This window comes from Erpetoichthys calabaricus, chromosome 14, assembly GCF_900747795.2.
Source record: "Erpetoichthys calabaricus chromosome 14, fErpCal1.3, whole genome shotgun sequence".
In the NCBI taxonomy this organism is placed as follows: Eukaryota; Metazoa; Chordata; class Cladistia; order Polypteriformes; family Polypteridae; genus Erpetoichthys; species Erpetoichthys calabaricus.
In genome coordinates, this window is record NC_041407.2 from 103,377,618 (window position 1) to 103,397,212 (window position 19,595).

Consider the following 19,595-nt stretch of genomic DNA (forward strand, 5'->3'; position numbering starts at 1 on the left):
TATAACAATTAAGAAATCACAGGGACAAACATTTATTTATTTGAGAGAAAGAAACAATATTCACTCACGGGCAGTTATACGTTGCGTTGTCACGATGTAACTCCAAACATGGAATCAAAATTAAATGCGATATTTATGGAAAGTTAATTCAAAAAATTGTTTTTACTGAAGTTTTACAGTAAAAGTGTAAGTTTCAAAAGTATTTGCGTGTTAATTTCAAAGCCAAAGAGAATGAATACCTCTAACGCAACATGAAACATAATTTTCTTTCAATTTATTACATTTTACTATTTTTTATTATGGTTAATTACTCGCTGTAAAGTAAAATAGTTCTATTATGCATATGTAACAATTCCCATGAAAATAACAATCTTTTTAAACTGGACATCCGCTTCCCCAAATGCGAGCGGCAGAGCCATGAAGTGGCTAGCGTGTAGCGCCCGCATCAGGGTTTGGCGAGCAAAGTGAGCAGGGGGCAGACCCCCCTAGTGAGTACATATTCTATAATAGAGTTAGTGCAGGGTTGCGTCAGGATGTATCTGCAAAGGTTAAAACGATTAAAGATTATGTCCATGCTGAAAAGCAAATGAGGTTAAAGACACAACATTATGGCTGCATCGCCTTCATCAGGTGTGCAACTGAAAAGGAGAATGCAGGTAACGTACCGTAAATAACTGGGGACATCCTACATCTGAAAGTTGCAACCTAGTAGTTTGCCCATTTGTCATGTTCTTATATTTCCTTTTTTCAGTTTTTGCTAACCCTAAACTCAAATGTAAACCTGTGGCAGTTTACTGTTAACCTTTTCACCATTTTAGGTCATTTGTTACATTTTAACTTATTAAATTTGAAGAAAGACTGGAAAAATGGTGGCGCAGTGGTAAGGAGACCTGAGGTTTGCTTCCCGGGTCCTCCCAGTGTGGAGTTTGCATGTTCTCCCCGTGTCTGCGTGGGTTTCCTCCAACAGTCCGAAAACATGCAGGTTAGGTGCATTGCAGATTCTAAATTGTCCCTGGTGTGTGCTTGGTGTGTGTGTGTCCTGCGGTGGGCTGGTGCCCTGGACAGGTTTGTTCCTGCCTTGCGCCCTGTGTTGGCTGGGATTGGCTCCAGCAGACCCCTGTGAGCCTGTGTTAGGATATCGATATAGATAGGTTGGATAATGACTGACTGACTGGAAAAACTGAGGTGTTGTAAAACTTTTGTCCAGCAGTGTATATATAAAACATTATTTTTTACTATTTTTTTATTATTATTGTGTGGATGTGGAGACCATTTTAAGTTTTCTTTGATATTTGTGTGCATTGACTCCCTGCAATCATGGGGTTGTAATCCTTTAGAAGTCGACAGCCGTGACTTAGTCTTTTCGTTTCAGTTTGACTCCTCCAGTAATGACAGTCGTGGAGGGTAATGGCCTTCAAATGCAAAGTACAATACAGAAACTTCATTTGCATTTCTTAATTTTAACTTCACCTTGAAGGTTCCAGTTTTGACTCAATCGCGTCAAGTTGTTTTTCTTAATCATTTCATCCACAGGGGTGAGAAGTGATGCCAGCTTCCCCATCAAAATAGCGCTGGCACATTTGAAGATCTGTATGCAGGCCTTTATTCCTGCTTCTCACAGCGCTAGTAAACTTTTTAGTTTATTGTTAACATACAGGTTGATTTGTTGTTATGGGTAACTTTTACTGTACCTTCCCTTTTACAGGAAATGTGCACCCTGGGCAGCCCATTGCCTTTCTGATACAACAACAACATTTATTTCTATAGCACATTTTCATACAAATAATGTAGCTCAAAGTGCTTTACATGATGAAGAAAAGAAAATTAAAAGACAAAGTAAGAATTAAAATAAGAGACCATTAATTAACATAGAGTAAGGTCCGATGGCCAGGGGGAACAGAAAAAACAAAAAAAAATTCCAGATGGTTGGAGAGAAAAAAATTAAATTTGTAGGGGTTAATGAGACCACGAGACCGCTCAGCCCCCTCTTATGTTATCTTTAATAACATAACAATTTCTCTTTCCTTCCCAACAGCGACCAGTTCAGCACACCTGGAGGACTTGGCTTACCTGGATGAGCAGAGACACACGCCGCTGCGTACCTCTCTACGAATGCCACGACAGAGCATTGCAGCGGGACGCTCAGGGCAGGATGTACGAGGTGAGCCGCACTAACTCTTCCGTTTACGGCCTTACGTGCGCACGTCGTGAACTCCTTCTGAATCCTGTCATGCCAGGCATACACTTTGTGATTCTTACAACTAGTCACAGTGCATGATGGGAGTCGCCAGTCGTGTACGTGCTCAGAGAGTACAGACACGTTGACATGCCATGACGTGAGTGCTCAGGCTACACGTGTACATGGCCCCCGATGGACAGTTTTACCCACTGACATTTTGCATTCAAGCTTTACCCATTTAAAACTAAAGGCAATATGGCCACCGACTTCTATTACGTTAACAAAGAGAAGTGCTGCATATCAAGTAAAGACATGCGGATGGCTGGAAAAGAACGGAAAGTCCAATCTTTGTGTTTTACAGAGAGAACTGGAGGTACAGCAGTGTAGTTCACCGTTGTGTACATTTATTTTGAGTTCTTCCTTTTGTCATTGGCCTTTTAGTTGTAGGTGTGTTGCTATACGACAGTTAAGATTTTTGAAATCAAAAAGGTGGAAATAAGCGTGACATCAGCAATACTCAAAGCACAGTGCACGCTATGTGCAATGAAGGAAATTTCATGGCGACATCAGAAAATCGACTTGTGGGAATGCTCCCTCCACAAGATAGCTGAGTGAAATTTATGACTTGACAGAAATTCGCATTGTCAGATGTAATCGACCATATCTCATATCGCACGTGAAACGACGGCTGACAAAGCTAAAATTCAGCTTGATTCTGCACTTCAGACTTAAAATCGTGCCAGAATTGCACAGTGTTTGCCCGGGGTGTACCTTTTGCCCATTCTCTGTGCCCAGTGTCGTATCGGTGAATTGTGCTTTTCATTTAAATGGTGGTCTTCTGACTGAGAGGCCCTTTCAAGTGTTGGTGATATTTCTGCTCCATGCTGGTGCAGCTTTTTCTCTTCTTCTTTTTGCTTTCTATCAACTAATGAAAACTGCCCGCTCCTTGGATTGCAGTGCATATCAGACACACAACTTTTTCTTTCAGGTTTTGCACATTTCTTATCTCCCTTGTAAACTGGAAAAAAAATAACAGTAATATGATATTACTAGGGAACAATTCAAGCCTTTGGAATTGGGGGGTTCCTTCACTGTGCCAGCCAGCTGGACTGTCATTTTCTCAGGACTGCAGGACTGTCACTGCTGGCACCAGGAGCCTCTAGCTGCATGAAGGCAGGCGTCTTTTAAGATACGCGATGAAGATGATCAGTGGGGGGTTAAGTAAGATGTCTGTCGACTTTGGATCTCGTTGTTGTGAACTCTAGGCATCATGGCACAGCAGGGGAAGGCATTTTCCTGCTTATACAGTGTTTTGATGGGCTTTCGACCACTTGTGCCAGGTTACATGTCAGAGTCACTGGTTTCGTTTTATCTTTTAATTTCCTTCTTCAGAATGTAAAGGCTGACTGACAATATGACTTTGTCTGATATATTTTCATTCTAAGTGCAAAGTAATTGTCTAGTTTAGTCAGAACTGGCTTCATCCTCTCCCGTCTCCTCCTGGTTTGTCCAGGGACTCCCGTTACTTGTTGCTTAGCAGAACATTCCCTGAGACGGCAAGGCAGGAAGAACTGTCAAGGAGCATTTCCTTTAAGATGCTGATCACATAGGCCCAACCGTACGACTGCAGAGACACCACTTGGTTTTCAGACTCTCTGGAGTAGATGACTCATTCTCACGTTCGTAAATAATTTAAAACGCAAGGCTGCAGTGATGCATCACCTCAGATAATCCATCTCCTTGGCCTTCGCCTCTGCCTGTTTGATATGGAGGAAGAACACAGCGTGCAGATCGATGTCACCGTGCTGATGCTCTGTGCCAGTGATAGACAAACTAGAAATTTTGCCGCATCCCTCCTTTTGTGTTTGATCCGTTCCTGCTTCTAATTGAAATCCTAAACACAAATGATGAGCTTTAGGGAAGAAGTCTGGCAGGGGTCATGTTAAGGGTGGGACACAATTAAGTATTCTGTTTTAATTAATCACATGCTTTTTTTAAAATTAGCAAGTGCTGCATGTTTTATTAATCGCTGCGTAGTTTAAGATGAAAGCAGGCTCCTCTTTTGACACCAGCGTGCAGCTGAGGCCTCGCTTAGGTGTGTTTGTTTTTGGGGTTTCTTGCTCAGAGTGCCATCACCTTCTCAACTGTGTTGCTTTCTGGAAAATATTTGTGGCATCATATTTAATCTTTGCAATAAGGCAACAAATCTATGACAAAAATAATAAGGGGATAATAATGAGAAATAATGGGACTAAACACGCACATCGTGACGAGACTCAATTGTCTTACAAAATGTGTACAGTAATCCCTCACTTATCGCGGGAGATAGGTTCCAAGGCCGACCGCGATAACTGAATTTCCGCGAAGTAGGGACACCATATTTATTTAATTATTTAACGTGTATTTGGACGTTTTTAAACCCTCCCTGTATTGTTTACAACCCACCATTTACTCTATTAATAACAGGGACAACTGCTAAGCAATATGAAATCGGTAGATAAGTTTACACTTACTGTATAGCAAAGTACACGTAGCAGCTTGTAGGCGGTCATGACGTCGTCAAACTTGTTGCAAAGATTCGTAAAGCAGATTCCATCCAGACTACTGCCTTATCACGTCCACTTGCGACTCGTTTTGCACCCTGGTTAAAGGACACTGCGGCCGTAGATCTTATATGCTTTTCCTCCTTTTTAAATAAAAAGAATCAATGTCCTGCAGCGGTGTAGCTGTTCCCTTCCTTCAACATATCCAAAACTTTTACCTTTTCTGCAATCATTTGCATCTTCTGTTGGCGCTTGGACATGGCCCCTGCAGCAGTAGCACATTAATGGTGAATGAGTGAGATGAGACTTCCTGGTTAATGCAACACTCCGTCGCTGAGCCAATCAGCAGCACACAGAAAACTTAACTGCATGCTCTGATTGGGTAGCTTCTCAGCCATCCGCCAATAGCATCTCTTGTATGAAATCAACTGGGCAAACCAACTGAGGAAGCAAGTACCAGAAGTAAAAAGACCCATTGTCCACAGAAACCCGCGAAGCAGCGAAAAATCCGCGTTATGAATTTAGATATGCTTACATATAAAATCCGCGAAGTCGTGAATCCGCGAAAAGTGAACCGCGAAGTAGCGAGGGATTACTGTATTGTACATTTAGTGAATGCTCGACTGCTCTGTGAAACACAGTGGAGTTTAGACAAGACGTGGACATCCCCTCGCTTTCTGCACACTTGATTAATTTTAAAAGGACAAGTTGACATGTTTGCCTGCCAGTCTACACTCAGTAACCCATAATGACCAAGTGAACACAAATTTTCAGAAAGGTTTGTAAGTTTACTAAAAAAAAACACAACCAAACCTGAGATCGCTCATTCCTTGAAGTGTTCAGAGCCTTCATTCTGTAACATTTAATTACAGATAAGATGACTTCTGTGTCGCGCCTGTTGTCAGTGTAGGTAGGGTGTGTAATCTCATTCATGCGCATTGAACCCTCCAGCTCTTTGCTACACATCTCAGTACTCGTACTTCCTTCTCAAAGTCGTATGGCTCAGGCCAACAAATACTACTCAGTTAGCAGGACTTCTTGGACAAACCGGACTTGCTTGTCGTATTGACATCATTCAGGGTCACACTTCCCCAGTGTGCCATCTTATTGGAACAGCTTAGGCCTTGCTGCTTCATTCTCAGAATGTGCTGTCTTGTCCGACGAGCTTATCTAGTCATTCTTATGATCCCCTTTTGGATTATTACCGTTGGCATCTTATTGTCACTTTAAATTATCTTGTCATCCCACTCTTCTTTCTCATGTTAACAACTTCATTGATATCACTTCGTGCCAAGGTTACAGTTAGGATATTTTTCATTTTTCACAACTTGCTGTGTCTCCTTGCATTTCTATGTTATTTTCCTTGTCTGTTTTATTCTTAAGTTCTCCATTATAATTCTTGTAATAATATTGTCTTTTAGTTCCTTTATAAAAGTGGCAGAGAAGTACATAAGAGTTGTACAGGATATGTATGAGGGAAGTGTGACGGTGGTGAGGTCTGCGGTAGGAGTGACGGAGGTGGGATTACATCAGGGATCGGCTCTGAGCCCTTTCTTATCTCCAATGGTGATGGACAGGCTGACAGACGAGATTAGACAGGAGTCCCCGTGGACTGTGATGTTTGCTGATCTGTAGCGAGAGTAGGGAGAACGTTGAGGAAACCCTAGAGAGGTGGAGATCTGCTCTAGAGAGGAGAAGAATGAAGGATAGTAGGACCACCAAGACAGAATACATGTGTGTGAATGAGAGGGAGGTCAGTGGAATGGTGAGGATGAGGGAGTAGTGTTGGCGAAGGTGGATGAGTTTAAATACTTGGGATCAACAGTACAGAGTAATGGGGAGTGTGGAAGAGAAGTGAAAAAGAGAGTGCAGGGAGGGTGGAATGGGTGGAGAAGAGTGTCAGGAGTGCTTTGTGACAGACGAGTATCAGCAAGAGTGAAAGGGAAGGTCTACAGGACGGTAGTGAGACCCTCTATGTTATATGGGCTGGAGACAGTGGCACTGACCAGAAAGCAGGAGACAGAGCTGGAGGTGGCAGAGTTAAAGATGCTAAGATGTGCATTGAGTGTGATGAGGATGGACAGGATTAGAAATGAGGACATTAGAGGGTCAGCTCAAGTTGGACGGTTTGGAGACAAAGTCTGAGAGGCGAGATTGTGTTGGTTTGGACATGTGGAGAGGAGAGATACTGGGTATATTGGGAGAAGGATGCTAAGGATAGAGCTGCCAGGGAAGAGGAAAAGAGGAAGGCCTAAGAGAAGGTTTATGGATGTGGTGAGAGAGGACATGCAGGTGATGGGGGCAACAGAACAAGATGATGAGGACAGGAAGATACGGAAGAAGATGATCCACTGTGGCAACCCCTAACGGAAGCAGGTGAAAGATGAAGAAGTTCCTTTGTAAAAGTTGTTTCAGTTTAGTTGCATTCATTTTTGACTATTCTCATTTTAGTTTTGATTATTGGTGGCTTACTCTTATTTATTTTGAGTGATTGATCTCAGTTTAGCTGTGGAAGAAGATGAAGACTGAGAAATGCAAACTGTTCCTCTGTAGTCCAAGGATTGTGGAAACAAACAGATGCGCCCATAAAAGAAGCCATGAGCTCCTTTGCTGAAGCCATCCATACAGAGGGTTATCTTTCAAGTGTCTTGTAAAATGTCTCTCCCTCACACGGCTGCAGTGTCCATCTCTGCAAGAAGCAGACTGTTTACTTTGGCAACCCTGGGCATTTGAAATACACCCGAGACTCTTTTGAAGGCAGGAAACTCGCGCCACCCGCTGGACATTCCTGATTCAGTTAATAGCTGTGCCGGCGGCCCCTCTCACTCAGAAAGTATTTTAACATTCAGTCAATGGAGGTGACAGGGCAGCAGCTTTCTGTAAACAAGAAGTTAAAGTTGCTTGACCGACATTTTTGGTAGGATGGTGTGTTGTGGTTCTTGATAATCTTTGTGATGTCTTTGAGGAAGTAGATAGATAGATTGAGAGAGATTGATAAATAGAGATAGAAAGCAAACAAGCTAGCACTTTAGTTCTCCCCAGGGGAAGCTTAATTAATAAATAGGCAGATCTTAAATATTATGGCAAACACAATAAAACATACTTGTCTGGCCCTTTCCCTTTAATCGAATTCCACAAACCCAGCTGCCACATTCAGTGATTACACTGCTGCTCTTGTTACTGTCACTGTCACACTCAAAGTACTTTTCCTGTCCAAATCTCTCCAACTGGACGTGATACTAAGAGACCTTGGGAATGCTGGGAGAAGGCCTTCACGATGCTGTAGGGTTTGTGGGTGTAACGCTTGATAAAGATGAGGGCCGAGAAAGGTCCCAGTGATCATTTCTGCTGTGTTCCCCACTCCACGTTCTGCCCTAACTAACGTTCTTGTTCCTCGCCTAACTTATTTTTCTAATCTTTTGATAATAAAGTTTCATTTTTTTTTTTGTCCCCTCCTAAGCATTTACTGCTCTTCTCATAACAGCTGATTAGCAACGCATGGGAGGTTACCAATGTCAGCTTTGAAACGTCTTTCCCTTGTATGCTACGTTAGGCCCAATCCAGGGCTGCTTTGCTTCTTTTCCCTTGTGCCTTGGCTTTCGTTCAGGTTGTCCACAGAATACAACTTGCTTGCTTGTTACTTAATCGGAAGCCCAAGAGAGGTGGTGGTGGGGATGTGACTTCGTGTGACTATTGAGAAGATGATTGCATGAAGCTTTTTCTTATACAGTTATGTGGGGGGGAGGGGGGGGCGCGGGTTTACCATTTAGGGGGGGGGGGGGGGAGTGCCTCCATGTGGATGCTGATCAGATGATTGCATGAAGCTTTCTTATCTGGTGATGTTCCCTGTCCTGCCGGAACAGCACCTTCCACTGCACTGCCACCCTTTCATTTCTTTTCTCTGATTGTGTATTCTGCTTCAGCTTGCGCTAACATCCATACCTGGCACACCCACTCACGTAAGTGATACTCTCTCTATTTATGCTTATTTTTGAAACTTGCCTTCCCTCCCCTCCACCATTAACATTGCTGGTTTGGGCTTTGCTGCCAGCCACTTTCACAGATTCTGTGAGCACTTTGTTGGGAGTTCGGTTTTACTAATTTGATCTTTTTTTCTGTGCTGCTACTATTTGAATATTTGTGAAGGTCTGTGATAATAATTATTATGATGGAAAAGTGCACTGATGTTGTAAAGTTAAAGTCTTGGATCAGTAAGTTTATGAAGCGCAGCCTCCATACTGGCATTGGTTTGTTTTAACAACAAAATCTTAACCTGTGCAATCTTAATGCCCGAGGCAGAGGAGCTGTACTTTACCTAGGTTATTTAATCATATACTGTAATTATGTAATTAATTTGTCTAATGGCTACCTGTGAATAGATCTGCGGACGAAGAAAGCATGTGAAGCCGTCCTCTTGACCCCTTTGCCCAGCCACCAGAGCTTTATTCACTGAAAAGCATTTTGTCTTGAGACTGGACATTACAACAAAAAACGTTAATCTAATCATGAACTCACCGATACACGTGAGGCTCAGTCTGGGTTAGGTGGTCAACTTGGGGGTCCAGTTATCACTCGCCAAGCTCAGTGTTCAGACTGTGGTGCGGTTTCCTCTGTTTGACAGCAGGTGAGGATTGTCACCCATTCTCTAGCGTGGAGAGCTTTGTGTCTACTGAGCCAATCAGTTATGGCGTATGCTCTGCTAAAGAGCGCAATGCGGTTCTTTGTAGTCCCCACCATGACGCCATATAGCGGCCCGCACAATCAGCTGGACACTCTAATGGGCTCCAGGTAGTGATACGAGTTTGACGCCCGTGACCTGCCCTTGCTCCTTGTGTTTATAACTGTCATGGAGGAAGCAAGATGCAGTTCAGTGGGTTTCAGATGTTGGGTTTCTAATGTTATTCATGTTGTGTGCTCTTTGTCTTCTTTAATTGTGCATGCTTGGAATGAACACATTTGCAAGATGCACCTGGCATGAGTTTGTGTTGAAGGTTCTGCTCTTCTCCGGCAGTACCCTGACACTCCAGGCCTGTATTCTGTGTGGACGGGGACCCCTTATCTCATTCCATTGATCTTGTGTATATCTTCCCTCCTCCCAGTCCGTTTTGCACCTTACCGGCCCCCCGACATCTCCCTCAAGCCTCTGCTGTTCGAAGTCCCAAGCATCACGGTGGATTCAGTATTCATTGGGCGTGACTGGCTCTTCCAGGAAATTGAGGGGCAACTACAGAGCTCCAACAGCAGCACCAACCGCGGTGTGGTCATCGTTGGCAACATCGGCTTCGGCAAGACGGCCATTATTTCACGACTGGTCGCCATGAGCTGCCATGGCAACCGCATGAGGCAAATTGCCTCGGACAGCCCGCATGCCTCACCCAAGCGTAAGTTATCCTTGGATTGTATTATGGCAGCAAAAGTTTAGTCGTAGCTAGTTTCCTGCTTAATGACAAATAGGGAGCAGTTTATTGTGTTGTGTAACTCTGGAGTTTTATTTTTGTGAACTTTCTGGGGCACAGTGTCATGCTGACATCCCTGAAAATGTTAAAAGTATAAATTGGATTGAATTGTTAAATGAAGCTGCATAAAAAGAGAGAAAGTGAGAGATGTAGATGGAAGAAAGACAAGCTTTAGGATCACAGAAGCTCGAGACAAGATAACATGAGGGGAAAGGCCTAAATAACACCAGGAATGAGGGCGGCATCAGCCATGAAATGAAGAGCAGAGTGACTTGATGATTTATTTTCTTCAATTTTGTTCTTGTTCTGTCCTCATTTTCTCAGATGGTGAAGGAAACCTCCCACTGGGCCAAGCGCCACCAGCCCACTCTACCATTGGCAGTGGCAGCTGCCCAGGGACCCCAGAAATGCGAAGGCGCCAGGAAGAAGCCATGAGAAGACTAGCATCTCAGGTGTGACTCTTTAGCTTATGGTCTGTGTGTTTATTTAAGTGTGTGTATGTAGTATGTGTGTGTGTGTGTGTGTATAATAAATATATATATATATATATATATACACACACACATAATAAATATGCGATACGAAACATACCTTTGTATATGTACACATCTATCTATCTATCTATACAGTATATATGCATATGTGTGTGTATTTTATATGTATATACACACATGCACCCATATATATATATATATATATATATAATATATTTTTATACACGTGTGTATGTGTATATATATATATATATATATATATATATATATATATATATATATATATATATATGTGTGTGTGGTTATATATCATGTCATTTTTTAACCTGCTTAATCCTGGCCAGGGTTGCAGGGGGTGCTGGAGCCTATGCCAGCTAGGATAGGAACAAACCCTGGACAGAGCCCAGTCTATCACATGTATATATATATATATATATATACACACTAGTCATTTAGCCCGTTACAATAATGGGCGCTAGAACAGTAGTGCATAAATATTAGTAGGAACAGTCTATATTAAATGGCAAGGGACTTTGAGCTCATTCTTTTTTGTTGGTCGTATTTTTCTTTGTCTTTCAGCCTTTCTTTTGTTGATGTTTACTTGCTGAGCTGACCGTTCTTCGTGGGCTGCCGCCGTGTATTGTGTGTCTTTAATTTTCTGTGACAGTAATACTGTCTTGTACGGCTCTATCAATAAGGGTGCGCACAAAAAGGCGAGCTTCAAAAGGGAGACCTCAATTGAGCGCGGCGAATAAAGGCGTTCGTAGATAATTTAGTTCAAATGGCTGTGGAATATGTGAAGAGCAACAAAGGTGCAGATCTTTATTTACGCGCGCCTTTATTCGCTGCGCCCAATTGAGGTCGCCCTTTTGAGGCTCGCCTTTTTGTGCGCGCCCTTGTTGAAGTATGCCGTCTTGTACGTCCGTAATATACCTTTAATTTTCTCTGGTGGCAATACAGGCGTGCGCGTCGGTCATATGCCTTTAATCTCCTCTGACAGTAATACTGGCTTGTATGTGGCTGTAATATGCGTCACTGTATTGTGTACCTTTAATTTCCTCTCGCAGTAATACTGGTTTGTATTTCATTAAAACGCCTGTAACCTTCTCTGACAGTAATATCGCGAGTCGCACCGTGCCCCACGCATGCACACTTCAGCAAAAGACACCCACACACGGACACCTGGACGCACACAGGGATTTTATATATATATAGATACACAAAAAAGTAAAATGTGTATGTTGTGTTGCACATTTATCTTGTGCCTTGTTATTTGTGTATTAATTTGAAAACCTAACGGGTTGTCATTCAACATGATTCATACTGAAAGAGGAACACAAAGGAAACACTTTCAAGGCTTGCATTCGTCAAAAATAAGCTCAGTGATTTAAGACAAGAAAATGATTTCTATCATATAATAAAGTCTTTTCATGAGGTTTTAGTATTTTTCACATTTAATGTTTGTCAAGTTTCTTGACTATGAAAATACAGTCTCTTTGAGATGAATTCCTTTAGGCCAAGATGTCTGTCTTTGAGTCTTGCTTATTGTGCTATTAGGAATTATCATCATTTCACCTTGGAATGCTGACACTACTTTGTTCACCGCTTTGTGCAGAGCCAATTCGAGAAATTAACATAATACATAATACGTTAAGACTCCAGGATTTGTTTCTGCTGTCTAAGAATTCTGTTGCAAATCTTAAAAATAAAATCAGTCCTAAAGTCGAATTATACATTTTGATGAATTGTAGCGTATCACAGTGGTGGTTACATTTTCTTCACATCCCCTAGAAATGCACCCCTGTAATTATTGCACAGTGTTAGTAACGGTCAATTCACGTTTATTATCCAAAGAAAAAAATTTGGTTTGTCGGAATATTACAGAGTGGTCCAGGATACAGCAGACAAAAACTATTGATGTGTGACTTGCGAACAATTCGTTCTTTTTGAATGACTCTTTTCTGTGAATCATGAGAATCGATTCGCAACTCAGTGGAGCTCAGCAGGAGGGCTAAAGCACATGCTTGTCCTGCATGATGGTATCATCAGCACCTTTTGTTTTGCTGACGCTGGTAGACATTTGAGTCTTGACTCACTTCACTTATGACTTGAGTTCAAACTGTATCAATGTAGGCAAACAAAAACTCTTATCGCTGACGATTCTCTCATTCATCATATAAGTACAATAGAATAACAGCACATTTACTGTATATTAGAATATATTTGTTTTGTTTTGTACAGTTTGTTCTTGGAATAGTTTAAAACTGAATATAAACATTGTTAATACTAATATGTGTAGGTCCCTTTGTATATACAACAGATTAGTCACACAAAAACAAACCTCGTAAAATTATTCTAATTTCTAACAATTATTTGTTTTCAACTTTAGAGCACACTTTTATGTGATTCTTGTTCATTTGATTTATGAACAAATCATTACCCAGGAATAAGTCACACAATTCTCATTCATATGTGACTCTGTAGCGTAACATTTTAATTATGCATCTTAAATTTGTTGACGTTCTTTGTGGATTGAAACTGGACCGTGTCATATGAATTACTATGTAAAATAATGAATTATTAAATGACATATTTCGGATCACTTAGAGTAGGAGCCCCCATTCAGCATCTAATCCTAAAAATGAATGAAAAAGAATCAATTCACTTTAATGGGTAGTTTGAAAGAGTCAGTTCAGTGAAGGGAAGCAAAGTGCCCGTGACGAACAAGAACTCCGCCAAGAAACTGTCAGTAGGTCAGTGAGTCCCAGTTTGCTTTTCAAAAACCATAGGCTGTTGTCTATTTTTGATTTGGTTATATCAGTGAGAATCGACAATTAATGATTTCCCTTAATCATCTTACTTGTCAATGAAGTTATGTTAAGTTAAATATGAAAGATGTTGACTTTCCCAAGTATGTAGTTTACATCTTCTTACAAGCATATACACACTGGTTAGTTTGTCTGAGCTTAAACATATACATTAATGAAACAACAACACTCTTTCTGTTACTTACTTTCACATTTTCATATTTCACTTCATTCTTCTATCTTATTTGCATGCATCCCAGAATTCTGTCTCTTGAAAAACACATTGTCATTGCCATGCTGACCAAACCTTCTGTCCAAAAAGCATCTCAGGTCAGGTCAGGTTAGGTTAGAGAGCATGCACTGATACAGCACGTTGCTGCACCCCCCACACAACAAAACGGCTTGAGATCCCGGTTGGCAACATCCCAGGCAGACACACGGTCCTGTCCCACCCACCTATTTGCCGCAGTCAGGTGTTATGCAGGCATCCCCTTGGCCTGGTCCAGCTTCTCAAGTCCTCTACAGTGAGAATCCTGCGAGGTGGATCACCCTCAGGGAATCATGACACATGGCCATAGCGCTATAACTGACGCTCAGGTGCCTCATTCAGGACCCCATGAGCAACACAAAGTCAAACCAGCGAGACCCAAGGATTCTCCAAAGAGACACCAAAGGAGTAGAGTCTTCGTCTCAGGTCACTGAGCGGCCATATCTCATAAACAGTAAAGCACCAGGGCTCTAAAGACTTGAACCTTCATCCTTTTGCAGAGATAACGGGAGCGCCACACACCCCTTTCCAGCGACCTCATGACTCCCGATGCTCTCCCAATCCATCTACTTCAGTTTAAATACACACTATCAAAAATAATGTTTGCTTTCTCAGTTTCTTCACTTAAAAGCTGCATATCTTATCTAAATAATCCTAATAACCACCCAAATTGAATGTTACAAGTCTAATTTAACAAACTGTAAAAAGCACACCCGAATACATGGACACAGAACTTAATTTTCACTCACTACACTCACTTTGCACACCTCTGCCAAGGGGAGAACATTTTCAGAACAAAATGTAACTTGGGGTCTTCCACTGTACAGAGGGGGGAATCTCTGTAAACTGTGGTGGAGATGGGATGTACGGTGTGGATTTGCATAGCTGACAAACAAACAAACAAATCTTAATTCGATCAGATGAAGAAATCTCATTGGCTGTGTAGAACTGAAGGTGGTGCTCTTCTGCTGTCGGTGATGGCTCTTCATTTATGGTTTTATTTTGCACTACAGTTTCTACGTTGTGATTTTTTTTTTCTTTCATCCAGTAAATGTCACACATACAAAAAATGTACAGCTGTCTAGTGTTGTTAAATGTATTCATAAATGATTTATGTGCCATCTTTGTTTCTACATTTTAAACAATGTAGGGAAAAAGAAGGATTAATCACTCCGTTAATTAATTATCAGTTTTGCCTTTGGCAGTGCTGGTAATTATTTAAGACAATTAAGACGCCCACAAAGGGGAATGACAAATTAATGTCGGTCAAGTGAGCGATCTCTGTTTCACCTTCAGCAGGAACTCCAGATATATGAAGAGATCTGTAAAATGTATGAACACAGTCCATAAATCAGCAAACGTCTACATTAACACTTTCACTTTGTCTGTGGTGATCTGAACATGGCGGTAGACTTGCTTTCACAAAATACCCAACCAAGCTTGTTGAAGTAAATAAAATATTACAACTTATTTATAACATAAGAATAATTAAAGATAGATATATGCAAATATAGATAGGTATATAGATATATAGATGAAAGACGACGACAAACAACGCAAAGCAAAATTACAAAACCTTAGCTGAACTTTTTCTCTCCTATCTATAGGACAAGGCACACAACTTATGAATTCTAATCCTTCAGTTCATGTGGTCGTAATGGCTCAGTTCTTACGCTAGATAGTAAGCTGCTGTTTCTTGCATTGGGGTGCTCATTTGTTCACAGCTGGTCTGCGCTAGATTAAACCAGTTTGTGGGTGTGTGTGGGTGTGAGTTGCTGTTCTGAATCTCCTTACTGGATTTAGGAAGAAACTTCATAATTTGTCCTTCACAAGGCTACTACTTTTTAGTTGCAGTTACAGCAATACCATAATACATGAGCTGCCTTTGGCCTAACTGCTAAGTTACAATTAATTATTTTCAGAATTAAAGCAGGCCTGTGTATTGTCTGACATAAGCAGTGGTTTGTTCCTTTCCTGGGAGTCTTTCACCAGACACTTGGAAGAATCTTCGTCATGCTTTCTTTCTTTGTTTTAGGAGCTTGTCTCCTCCTTTGGCTTGGTCCTACCTTCTGTTTGCTTGTGGTACTGCAATTTCTCTTCAGGTTCAAACTCAGTGTGCCAGCCCTCTTGTTGCCAACACAGTTGCACCTCCTAGGTCAGCTGGTAGACGGTCAGCTCCCATCTCTCTCTGCTTGTGCACTTGCTGTTCCTCCAATACTGATGAGTCTTCCACCCTTCCTGTCCAGCACAGTTGCCCTTTAGAGTTAAAGGGATTGCTTCAGCCTCAGTTATGGCTGCACCTTGTAAGCGCTGAGATCTCAACCAGGTTGAGCATAGTTAGCTTGTAGAGAAGAGAGATGATGTGAGTTTTATTAGGGTTTTTAAAGGAAGGGAAAACATGTCTTGTTATCGATTTCCTGGGTCCACACAAGCCTGTCTTTTTTTTTGACAGTTGGTGCAAAGTTCTGTCCATCAGTGGTACTCATCCTTGAGTTATGGTCTTTTGTTCAAAACATGGCTGTCCAGCTGGTGCCTCCAGTAGTTGGTGTGAGTTCGATCATCGTATCAGATATGGGGCAAGGTCTGCATTCCAACGAGGGGGGCTAATCCTGGAAGCCAAGACTTTTTTAGCTTGAATTAAGAGTGTCTTGTGTTCTAGCCATAGCAAAAATGGATAATGTCAGCTTGTCCTTCAGCTATTTATCCCCAATCCTTCATGACATCCTCTTCTCTCCCTTCCTTATCAGTAGATATATGATGTCAACTGGAGGCCCATGTAAGTTATTTATTTATTGATTTATTTGTCATGTTTCCACATAATTGCTCAGGTTTAAAAACTGATAGCACCTGAGCGGTGTTCCTGAGTGTTCTGACGAGGTGAGCACAGGTCAGCTATTACTAATATGGAAGTCAGCTCACACTTGGCTCTCATCTGAGCTCTGTGAGATTACCAGTTTGTGTTCCCACGCACCAGCGAGGCTGCCACTGATTGCTGACGTTTTTATCACTAAGTTCTTATCACCCGCCTCCTCAATTTCACGTACTGTCGGACAGTAACTGTGTCACATCATTTGGCAGCCAGATTTCTGGGAGGCTGCAGACCCAGCAGGAATGGGATTTAAGGTCTGGTTTAAAATAGCAATAAAAAAAGATGATATAGTCAAGAAATGGAACTTCAGAGAATGACCAAAGAGAATTTTTTTTTTAGTTTATTTTCTGATGAAACCAGGCTACTTGCCCATTTTGTGGCATGTTAAAGAAGAAAAGGAGATCTGATTGCAATAGAGAAAGTACAGAATGTCTTGTTAGCGGCACCAAAGGCGCTAAGCTTCACACCGTTAAAAAGGTGTTTGTTTTATTTTTGAAATGTGGAAGCCAGGAGAACACCCGGCCTGGTCTGACACGCACTCCACTGACAAGAGACATTCAACACAATCCAAAAGTGAGACATCTACCGTGTACAACTGTTTGTAACACTGTCACATAGTGTCTTGGTCTGGTCACCTTGGTGTCATAATGTGTGCCATGGACGCAGCAGATAAAACATAAGAGGCCCTTTTCGTATAATGTGGGTTTTAGCTAAAGCTACCAGGGTTACCTAGATGGAGGTGAGAGGAGCAAACCTGAGCGGGCATAGAGACGCGTCTAAGTAGGAGACGTTTAATATCCCAGCTGGATTGTCCGATTGCGAGTGTGGCCACCTCGAAGACAGACAGCGCGATTGGCAGGTGAGGAGGTGCAGCAGCAGCAGCTCTCAGGTCTGACCAGTCAGGTGAGCTGCCTTTCATTTTAGTAATTGCTGACCTGTGCTCACCTCCTCAAAGCACACCTCAGGTCTGACCGGACAGGTGAGACGGAGCCGACTTTATTTTTAGATGTTAGAATAGTAAAACTACAGTGAAACACAGGAATCAGGAGTGACCCGGCAGCTGATGTCATATTCACACGTTGCTGTTTCATAACAGGGACTGGGACGTTGAGTTTTATGTAATCTATCTTGAGTCCATGCTCATGTGTGATGTATTGTATTGTATTCTCGTGATACCTGTGACATGTATTACTGTGATGGGTTATGTCACTGTAAATGTCTTTCAGTCTTTTCAGAGATTATTTCTTAAGCAGAATACATGTGGGGAGAGGTGTCCTCAAATGCACAGAGTGATGACTGTCACTTTAAGATCTTACTTCAATTACTCAGTTGATGATTTTACTGTCATTTTGTGTTGTTTGTTTACAGATTCCCTCCCAATGACCCACAATAGTAAACAATAAACATCTAAATGCACAAAAACACAATCCAATAACCAATGGTGTTGGATAACACGCGCAAGTGAAGCACCTTGTCTTACTGGGCAGATGAATGTCCTGCGCAGATCACTAGGGCACAGAGCACACTCTGTGTAGCAGGGATTCCAGATAAAACAAATCTCATCAACGTTTGCTGCTCCGGTGAAAAACAATTGAAGGAAAAAAACGAGAGACTTGCAACCAAACTGGGATCCTTTTAAATCTCTCACCATCATGGCTTCTTCCCGTTAGCCTCTGTGCAGCTGGCCGAGGCTGTCGAGTGGTGCAGTATTCTGCTGCATTCTGGGACATGTAGTCCCCCTCAGGTAGCACTGCTATATTCCTCACCCCTGACTATTGCGTACAACCGAGTCAAGGCTTCGGATTGGCAATATTTGCAGTATGTACCATCCCAGTGCCTGGCATTCCCCATTCAACTGCATACGTTAGCAAACATTTGTATTGTTGTAGTTCAATGGATGGCCTGAGGCAGTGAGGACCATCTTTGGAGAGTGGAGGTCTCCTGATCCAGACGTTCTTCCCAGCTGAGAGTTTAGCAGGCTAATAGATAGATAGACACGATAAATACTTTATTAATCCCAAGGAGAAATTCACATTAAGGAGAAATTCACATAAAATCCATGCCCATGTTGTAAAAGTAAGCGTGTCCAGGGAATGAATCCACATAAAATAAAGTGATAGGAGTGATCAATAAAAAAAAGAGAAAAATAAAAGTAGAAAAGTAGAAAAATAAAGTCATACACATACAGTCATACACGGAGCTGCTGAAAAGGCTGCCACTCTCAGCAGCGCCGGAACTATCAATGTCTCTGGTTGTACGAACAAGTTTGTCTGGACTGGGCCACCATCATCTTCTCCTTCACCTTTGGTGTTATGGACTGAAGGGTTTGTAGTTACTGATGTTCTGATGTGTCGGTGGGCTGTGTGTCATTAACAGTTCTAAAAGGACCAATAAGTTATTTGCCTGGAGGTAACAGTGGTCTCACCTGTAACATCTTTGGGGACTTTCAAAAGTCGACTTGATGTTTTTTTGGAAGAAATTAGTGGATAGGACTGGCGAGCTTTGTGGGGCTGAATGGCCTGTTCTCGTCTGGATTGTTCTATTGTGAATTTCCCCTTGGGATTAATAAAGTATCTGTCTGTCTGTCTATCTATCTATCTATCTATCTATCTATCTATCTATCTATCTATTATATAGTGCCTTTCACATCTATCTATCTATCTATATAGTGCCTTCCACATCTAGTGTGTATATATCTATCTATCTATCTATATAGTGCCTTTCACATCTATCTATCTCTATCTATCTATCTATCTATCTATCTATCTATTATATAGTGCCTTTCGTATCTATCTATCTATTATATAGTGCCTTTCACATCTATCTATCTATCTATCTATCTATCTATCTATCTATCTATCTATCTATCTATCTATCTATCTATTATATAGTGCCTTTCACATCTATCTATCTATCTATATAGTGCCTTTCACATCTAGTGTGTATATATCTATCTATCTATCTATATAGTGCCTTTCA

General features: G+C 41.7%; 1 protein-coding gene and 1 long non-coding RNA gene across 12 annotated transcripts in view; one reads left to right on the forward strand and one right to left on the reverse strand.

The window, feature by feature from the left end:
- Positions 1-19,595, forward strand: part of tanc2b (tetratricopeptide repeat, ankyrin repeat and coiled-coil containing 2b) — a 473,655-nt gene that overhangs the window by 403,825 nt on the left and 50,235 nt on the right. For 8 of the 11 annotated variants that reach the window (XM_051936364.1, XM_051936365.1, XM_051936368.1 and 5 more), the window contains 4 exons: positions 2,036-2,161; positions 8,646-8,681; positions 9,822-10,103; positions 10,503-10,630. In XM_051936364.1, the coding sequence (XP_051792324.1) occupies positions 2,036-2,161; positions 8,646-8,681; positions 9,822-10,103; positions 10,503-10,630 (572 nt within the window). The remainder of the gene's footprint in view (positions 1-2,035; positions 2,162-8,645; positions 8,682-9,821; positions 10,104-10,502; positions 10,631-19,595) is intronic. The other 3 variants (XM_051936366.1, XM_028819657.2, XM_051936369.1) reach the window with 1 other exon arrangement.
- LOC127530169 (uncharacterized) overlaps positions 6,162-19,595 on the reverse strand; it is a 251,310-nt gene continuing 237,876 nt past the window's right edge. Inside the window, exon 3 of the long non-coding RNA XR_007936685.1 lies at positions 6,162-6,346. This is a non-coding gene — a long non-coding RNA (uncharacterized LOC127530169). The remainder of the gene's footprint in view (positions 6,347-19,595) is intronic.